The 8993-nt window shown below is 35.8% G+C and overlaps 1 protein-coding gene across 1 annotated transcript; it reads right to left on the reverse strand.

Moving 5' to 3' along the window:
* Positions 1 to 219: 219 nt before the first annotated feature.
* Positions 220 to 8963, reverse strand: LOC132546444 (U5 small nuclear ribonucleoprotein 40 kDa protein-like). The gene is made up of 9 exons (XM_060210156.1): positions 8825 to 8963; positions 8175 to 8304; positions 7639 to 7732; positions 6916 to 7081; positions 6095 to 6217; positions 4538 to 4658; positions 2914 to 2996; positions 1760 to 1925; positions 220 to 1143 (listed from the first exon to the last, which is right to left on the reverse strand). The coding sequence occupies exons 1-9, from the start codon at positions 8930 to 8932 to the stop codon at positions 1094 to 1096; spliced, it is 1041 nt and encodes a 346-aa protein (XP_060066139.1). The 5' UTR covers positions 8933 to 8963; the 3' UTR covers positions 220 to 1093.
* Between the last annotated feature and the right edge of the window lie 30 nt (positions 8964 to 8993).

Raw genomic sequence — 8993 nt, forward strand, 5'->3', positions numbered from 1 at the left:
CAGCTAGTGTTCTACCGGGATACATATGTATAACCGTACAATAATGGGGATGTCTCTAAAGAATCAAAAGAACTCATAAACGACAGAATTTTCTTAAAATATTGATCCCATACAAGTTGAGTTCCATACGACATCTTACCATATTGTTCTTAAATATTTAACTGGCAATGACTACAAAACAAAGAATGCAATACTTTCAATGAAATTATTTATTTACACACAATAAGGAAAGTAAAGATGGTTGTTCCAGAATCAATCTATTCATGAAAATAAATGGTGGCTTTTTTTTATTACACCACACAGATAAGTAGTAAATCTAAAATGTCGCTCAACCTCCAACACTCCCACCCTTACTCCACAATACAACACGGACACAATTATTTGTGGAATAGCACTGATGCTGAATATCCAGAGTGAAAAAAAAATATAGAAAATAAAACAAATCTTTCACATTATGTATCTGATTATCTAATACTAATCACCACTGGCTAATGTATACGACAGTGTATTTTGGGTGGAATCCTCAGCTGTTGGACAATATGTTTTGACATCTTAGATGTGTTGGTTGGCCAACACCTCAAAATTTCTTTATGACAACAAGCCTTTTACAATTGTGTAATTCAGATTGAATAACCCCAACTTAGGGTTAAGTTTGCCAGCAAAGAGGTTGCACTGTCATCTGGACACTCAAAAATCTTACTCTAAAGGATTGAGATTTTTTTGTCAGCATCACACAAAAGTAATAGTTGTATATAAAATATCAAAGATATGATTTTAAATATTTATTTTCGTAAACTTGTCAGGTTGTTGCACATCCTTTTCATTTGTTATTTCTCAACACACTTTCATCTGCAAATACACAATGTATTTAACATAAATTCTCCTCAAACGATTAAAACTCATCCTCACATGTAGATATCTGACATACATCCTCCACTAATGTTCCACATACATCCTCTGGAAATGTCCCACATACATCCTCTGTAAATGTCCCACAATCATCCAATGTAAATGATCCACACATGTCATCCTATGTAATTGTTCAACACTCATCCTTGGTAAATGTTTGACACACATACTCCATACAGCACTGTTATTCTATCTCTCCTAGGTATATCTTCTTATCACTTGAACAGGATGCAACTGAAATTGAACAAAAGAATTGTGACAATTATTGTCAGGAAATCAAATATATCGTAGACATCATTCAACTATCATATGACCATAGATATCATAGGACCATTGATGTCATGTGATGAAGGGTGATGTACATGATCAGCTGCACCTAAATGATATTATTTTCCAATCTTAGTTCAGTTTACTTCATTGAGAAGTTTCAATAATGTATAGAATTCAGATAAATGTGAACTGTAGTTCCTCAAATGAACTAAATCGATTTGACCCTTAGAGGTTGAGATACTGGTTACTTAAACAAGTGCTGAAATGTGATATCTTTACTAGGAGCTTAATTTGTTACAGAAATAAGATCCCTTGAAATATTTCTTTAAATAAATGTATATAGGAAATATCTCTGAAGATTGCAATTAAACCACCAAAAACATGTACATTGAAAACAAGTCAATATGATAAATTTTAATAAGATATTCTTGGTGCTCTGTTTTTTTATAAACCCACAAAAATGTAAACCATCAAAGAATGCAACCTTTACAGTAGTACTACATGATCAAATTTATACTGGTCAATACAAACGTTAAAAAAACTCAAAAGTTTGCTGAGCAGAGGATACAAGCCTACTTACTGACTGGTTCTGTTGGATGGAAGTCCACCTCATTCACTGACCCAGCATGGCCAGGAAGCTTATAGAGAATACGACGTGACGTTGTGTCCCAAACATATACGTAGCGATCACCTGACCCCGCGGAGACCTTACTTCCATCAGGTGACCATGCACACCTCAAGAGATTCTGAAACATGTATGTTTTTGCTTATTAAGCTCCATTTCATTTTAAGAATCTGTAATGAAACTTAAAAACAAGAGCCCCAATTGACCTCCACAGTTCATCAGGTATTCAATGTTTTTTTGAATTACTGTGGTTATAACCAATTAATAAAAACCCACTACAATAACTAATAAGCTTATAAAAATCAGCCCTAGATAGTGTTTGTCTACAAATGTGGGAATGCTTTCAGTTTCAGTTTTTTATTACCTGCAAACTTTGTCAGATCATTGGTTTAACAAATTTGATATGATACATTATATTAATCACTATTGTAAAAGTACAGTGCAGACATCTGACATTATACAGTGACCAACTATCTTTCGTAATTTGCCTTTGTACCCCTTAAAGAGGAAGTGAAGGAGGTGTTGCTGGATATCGCTCTCTCTGTTGGTTAATATCTTACATTAAATATATCAGTAAATCATGACTGAATACTTTTACACAACTCTGGAAGTAAAACCGTTGGATTTATATCAGATCTTAGACAAGTTTCCAGTTTATGTGAGATTTTATGACACATGTCTTTGAAGTCATTATTTTTGGCATGCCTTGGACTTCACAAATTAACATTTTAAAACAAGTTTTATGAAATCTTGTATGGAATGAAAACAAACTTTTTATCACATATTAACTGAGAAAAGTTCTATTTTGGTGTACAGAAAGAATGGGGAGGAAAATATCAAACAGAGGCACTGATCTGTGGTATACAGAAGGAAATACAGAGGTGAAGTCACTGGATAACAGGCACATTATGAGAAAAACAGTGTTAACACTATCAAACCTCATTATCTTTTTCATGAAATATAGTTTGGTCCCTTAATTCTTGACCATTTCATAGAAGTAACAAATACATTCAATATGATTGGCTGTTTGCTGAATTGGCGGCTAATAAACAGCCAATCATTTAGTCATTTTCATATTTAACAAGCATTGACAGATTCAGCTGACCTACCTTTTCAAATGTATGTTGATGTCCCTGTAATATTTTCACACATCGTTCTTGTGGTGCAAAAGGCCTGATATCCCAAACCCTCACTGAAATTTTGTAGAAAACATGACCAGGTTATCATACATTTAGTATAAGCTCATTATTTTTCATCATCCAAATCATTTTCATGATAAGACATAATACCAAGTTACACATTCATCTATGATCACTCGATGAACATGTTCAGGTCTGTACAAGCAGAAGATTTTAACCTTTAACCCTAAGTGTCACCATGACCTTTACCGCTTAGTGTTTCTTTGACCTTGACAGCCCTTAAATCAGTACGAAAATGAATGCCAGCATACAAATAGTATTATAAATCAAGTATGTTCCCCACATCACTTGTGATACAATAATGGGTTACAGAGCGACAGAAACAGGGTAACAGTTTTGAACTGGACTAGCATTTAGAGGAACTTTCTTAGTATCCTTCACCTTGGTTCAAAGTAATGGATATGAAAGTAACATGCAACACACTTTCATGATACGTAACTTTAGAGAAATGGACGAACATAATCTTCTTTTAGAGCCACAGGTGGGAAATCATTAATAACACAGAAGTCAGTAGATTTCAGCTACACTTTCTTCTGTGACAATTCAAATCTTGAGACATGAGAAATCCTTGAATGATCTTGACATCCAAAATTGTTTGATCTGTATTTGTTCCTTAAAATTTTGATATTTGCATTTCTTTTCTCTTCTTTCCTATTTTTGCTCTCAATTATTGATGCATAAGATTTGAAATTTCATCTCCAGAAACAGCAATAATAATATTAAACTATGAAATCCAAGATGGTTGCCTGTCTCACATTTCTTTTCCAGAACAGTCCCAAAATAAAAAGGGGCAAAACTAGCGACCATGAGGGACCTACACATCAAGTTTCAGAAATATCCTCAGATGATGGGCTAAAGATTCAACAGGCCAAAGCATTTTTATAATCAGAGATCAGTTTCAGTGACTATGGAAAAATCAGTTAAAAAACAATAACAATAATATTGTTCAAATTGATGATACCTCTTTAAAGTTTGATTAAGTCTAATATTGCCTCCTGGGTGAGATGAACACCTCAATGGCATTGTCTACTGAGGTGTTCATCTCACCTCAGTAAACACTGCCAGTTTCACTGAAATAAATCTAACAGTACAGGAGGATATTTCCAGAGAAAGATTTATTCTATTTTTTATCTATTTTAGTGGTGAATCAATCTGTAAGAACTGATTAAAAGTTTAAAAGTTTAACATGAGATTTCAGGGGGTAATTATGATATGATTAATTTCATTAAAATTGTCTTGAGGGTCGAAGAGGAGTAGTTTAGACAAGTTACAGCAAAGGGAAGGAAAGAAAAATATTCTGTTGCAGAAATGATGGCGACAATGTTTTACCCCACCAGACAGAAATATCCACACTTCTCGTGTAGAGAAGATATCTCTATTGTGCCCAGGCAAGACATCCTTCACGCAAAGCCTCGGGTAAAACAATCAATAATCTCCTCCTTGAGGTGGAGATTTCTCTGTCCTACCACCTGCTAGTGAAAGATCTCTTTCATGTGTGTAATACATTGATGGAGTTGGTAATTTCACACAATACCTGTGTTGTCCATAGAGTTAGAGAGGAGGTAAGAACCATCAGGGCTAAGTTCCATCCCTGTCACAGTGTCAGCGTGTCCTCGCAATCTATAAAGCATGTCATTTTTCCTAAGGTCCCACACCTGTAAATATCAAATCACATGTTAACATCCATTCTAAACACCTGTAAGCATCCTATATCAACACAAGTAGTCCTCCAATCTCAACACCTGTAAACACCCAGTTTCAATATCTGACACAACCTCAACATCTGATGCACAACACCAAATGATTCACATAAAAACAAACACCATCATGTTTGCAACGTTACAGCAGGGCTCCCACACCCCATTTTGGGACTAGGGCCCAGGCCCTTAGAATTGGGGAAAATAGCGGCGTTTCCCTGAGAAATGGGAAAACTTGGGGTCTAAATTGGGAAAAAAAGATACTATTTTGCATTGGGAATATTTGGCCCCAAATCTGGTAGAACGAGAGCCCTGTACAGGCTTCATGTATAGCCTTATATATTACATTGTTAGTGGTCCCTTGTGGTTGTTCATGGTTTTATTGTACAGAGAGAATGGAAAGGTAAGAAAACCCAAAACACATGTTTTAATTAAACCTTGTCATATTAACCTAGAGAAAACAAATTGTAACCCCTTGGTCGAAGTCAGGGAATCAGAGAGAGAGTCAGGGAGTCAGGAAGTCAAGGAGAGTCAGGGAGTCAGAGAGAGTCAGGGAGTCAAGGAGAGTCAGGGAGTCAGAGAGAGTCAAGAAGTCTGGGAGAGTAAGAGAGTCTAGGAGAGTAAGGGAATCAGAGAGAGTCAGGAAGTCGAGGAGAGTCAAGGAGTCAAGGAGAGTCAGGAAGTCAAGGAGAGTCAGGGAGTCAGAGAGAGTCAGGGAGTCAGGAAGTCAAGGAGAGTCATGGAGTCAGAGAGAGTCAGGAAGTCAAGGAGAGTCAGGGAGTCAGAGAGAGTCAGGGAGTCAGGAAGTCAAGGAGAGTCATGGAGTCAGAGAGAGTCAAGGAGTCTAGGAGAGTCAGGGAGTCAGAGAGAGTCAAGAAGTCTGGGAGAGTAAGAGAGTCTAGGAGAGTCTGGGAATCTAGGAGAGTAAGGGAATCAGAGAGAGTCAGGGAGTCTAGGAGAGTCAGGAAGTCAAGGAGAGTCAGGGAGTCAGAGAGAGTCAGGGAGTCAAGGAGAGTCAGGGAGTCAGAGAGAGTCAAGAAGTCTGGGAGAGTAAGAGAGTCTAGGAGAGTCTGGGAATCTAGGAGAGTCAAGGAGTCTAGGAGAGTCAGGGAGTCTAGGAGAGTCAATGAGTCTAGGAGAGTCAGGGAATCTAGGAGAGCAAGGGAGTCTAGGAGAGTCAGGGAGTCTAAGAGAGTCAGGGAGTCTAGGAGAGTCAGGGAATCAGAGAGAGTAAGGGAGTCACAGAGATTCAGTGTACTTTTAAACATTTACAGTCCTTAATCTGTTAGAATTCTTCCTTCTGCATGTCTAAAGAGTGGTATTTCATAGATGGTGTTTTAATTATCCTCTGACACACTGATGCTACTGCACATCAGTAGAGGCTGGATACAAACCTTGATGTCGTTGTCAATACCCCCAGAAATGATCTGCTCAGCCGTATCATTGAAGGTACATGCAGTAACCTGGTATACACTCTGAAAGGTCTGTAACACTCCGCGCTTTCTTGAGTCCCATAACTAAAACATTCAAGAGTTACACTCTAATATGTCATGTGTCACGTCAATTCCACAAAGATCTTTCTTTGGACTATGACCTGCATATCAGTGCTGCCAGTATCCTAGTATTTTGCCGATCAATGACAAAAACGCTGACAGCATTCTGCAGTTTTTAACTTTACATCATAACTAGAAAATTTCTAAATCAATTTCTCAACTGACCCATCTCACCTAGGTGGCAACATCAAATACCACTAGGCTGTTCTCAACATACTGGCTTTAGTAGTAAATACTTCATGAGATACTATAAATATATATACTCAGTGTCCACAGCGCAAAACATACCTAAATCGATATAAAACATTTTTGATATTCTAATCACCATCTTCCATACAACAACTTCGGATGGTTTATTTGTCTCTTACAAAGGACCTTTGGCATCCATTGGCTGAAGGGATTATCGAGATACCTAAATTTACACCACAGCTCTTGATTTAACTTTATACCTTGGTAATTGTTTTATATTCTAGGTATGTAATTTAAATTATGTAATATCTGTGTCTTGATAAAGGGGCAAATTGCCTTGAAAATTTGACAATTCACTTGTCCATACTGTTTATTTTTTAATTGATCATATCTATGTTAATATTAGCTAGATCACTTTGGGTGTACTTGATTCTTACAGTGCAGAGAATGTAAAATCACTTGATACTACTTACCTTGATTGTGCCGTCATCACTGCCACTACATACTAGTTGTGGACCTCGTCTGGCAACGCTTACTGAATTTACAAATGTCTGGTGGCCTTTGAATTTTTTGATGCGTTCACCGACCTCTACATCCCATAATGCAACAGTCTTGTCTGTGGCTGCCGTAAATACAGTGCTGTAGTAAAAATGACTGGGTTTAGTTCTACTGTTCACTTTCACACTTACACTAATCATGTAATGGCTGATATTTAACCTCCATCTTACCTCTTTTTTCTCTAGGATTTCATTTTTCATAAACCACCTGATCCTATTGTTGAGGTGTTAACTACTACTAGTATTGTTTTATGCAAAATGGAAGGAAACTTTTATAGAAATGAAATCACAAGTTTTCTGAAACCAGTAAGTATACAAAATTGAACTCAGAAAATGAAATTTAAAAAATTACAGATAAAAATTCAAGGAAACATTTTTTTCATTGATATGCAAAGTAAATTATTTTTAGAAGTTTATTCTTACCAAATGAAAGTTTACATTACTCAATAAAATGAATAGTAAGGTACAATAAGCAGATGAATGGAAAACAATTTAACGAATAACAGTACTAGTACTAAGCTGATTACAGAAAATTTGCTATATCTAAATTAATTTTCTTAATTTCAGGTTTCTAATACATGCACCGACATTAAATAACATTTAACCTGAACACAATAAACCCCTACAGTAATGTCTTACTTTCCATCAGTGGAAAACTGAAGCTCCATCACTGCTCCTGTGTGCCCTTTAAGGACAGCAATGTTTTCGCATTCTCCATATACAAGCCAAAAATCTGAAATTCACAGAAAAAAATCATCTGAATTAAAATACCTTCATTTCTGCAATGGACAAATTATTGTAAGTATTCCTTACAGTTACATATTCTTCATATGTACAGTAATATATACATATACAGCAAATCACAATTGACTCGGGTGAATGTTCGATTCTTTGCATCTTAGAATATTAATATGCGTAATTTATTTCAGTTTTAATAAAAAATTAGTTGAGTCCCCTGTACTAAAATCTGAGGCGAATTATTTTTAAAAATTATGCAAGATAGCTATACGCTAAGAGTTGACAAATATCCTAATTATTGCTGAATGCTTTATGAATATACTTACAAATTTTCATTCAAGTCATCAAATTCTATTATATCAATTTAAAATCAAATGGAAATGATATACCTGTATGTATCAGTCTGTAAAAAATAGCAACCTTAAACATGTACATACAAATCAATCTGTCAAATCCGGAGGAAGCAAGAAGTTGTCCATCTGGAGAAAACTTCGTGGTGAATATATCGCCTTCATGACCAGTCAGTAACATGATTGGTGCCTCAAGGTTAGAAATTCTTGGTGGGCCCTTCAAATAGAAACGAATATGAAATCATTAAATAAAGCATACTAAGATATCAGTATCAGAAATTCTTGACAATAAAGCAAATATTATAAGGAATGTTAAATGATGAATATAACAAAGAATATATATATATTTATTTAATGTATATATATAAATTTTTAAGATGAATATCAATTTAATAACATAGGTTAGAGAAATATCTCAACAGGAATCGAACCTAGTCCTCGGCGTGATAATCAATGGTACTACCAAATACCAAAGGGCAACAATGCATGGCTAACGAGGCATGGGACTGATTGTGGTAGTGCGAACACCGTCTCTTGACAAGTATCATATCAGACATCGACCTACCCCTTCCAAATAGTGTATGCTCTTGTTTGAAAAAATAGCTGAGAGAAGTAAATATTACTCAAGTATTATCAAAACGATCATTTAATACATATATTATTACATTTGAGTAGCACTGTATATTATGATACTGCAAACATGTTTTATCAATGCATAACGGTTTCAGTTTTCTTACAGTTTGTAACAAGGCATTTTCTTGAGATGTTAAATCAACAATCATGTCATTTCTTGGCTTTTTGCTAGGCACCACGGCCCCTTCTGTGAGCTTTCTTTTATAATCCATTGCGATGTCAATAAAAACAACACATTTACACTCGAAAGCGTGTCGGCACCGGAAGCAGAAT

Source organism: Ylistrum balloti, unplaced genomic scaffold, assembly GCF_031769215.1.
Source record: "Ylistrum balloti isolate Yb309-2 unplaced genomic scaffold, AGI_CSIRO_Ybal_v1 Utg369890, whole genome shotgun sequence".
NCBI classification, from domain to species: domain Eukaryota; kingdom Metazoa; phylum Mollusca; class Bivalvia; order Pectinida; family Pectinidae; genus Ylistrum; species Ylistrum balloti.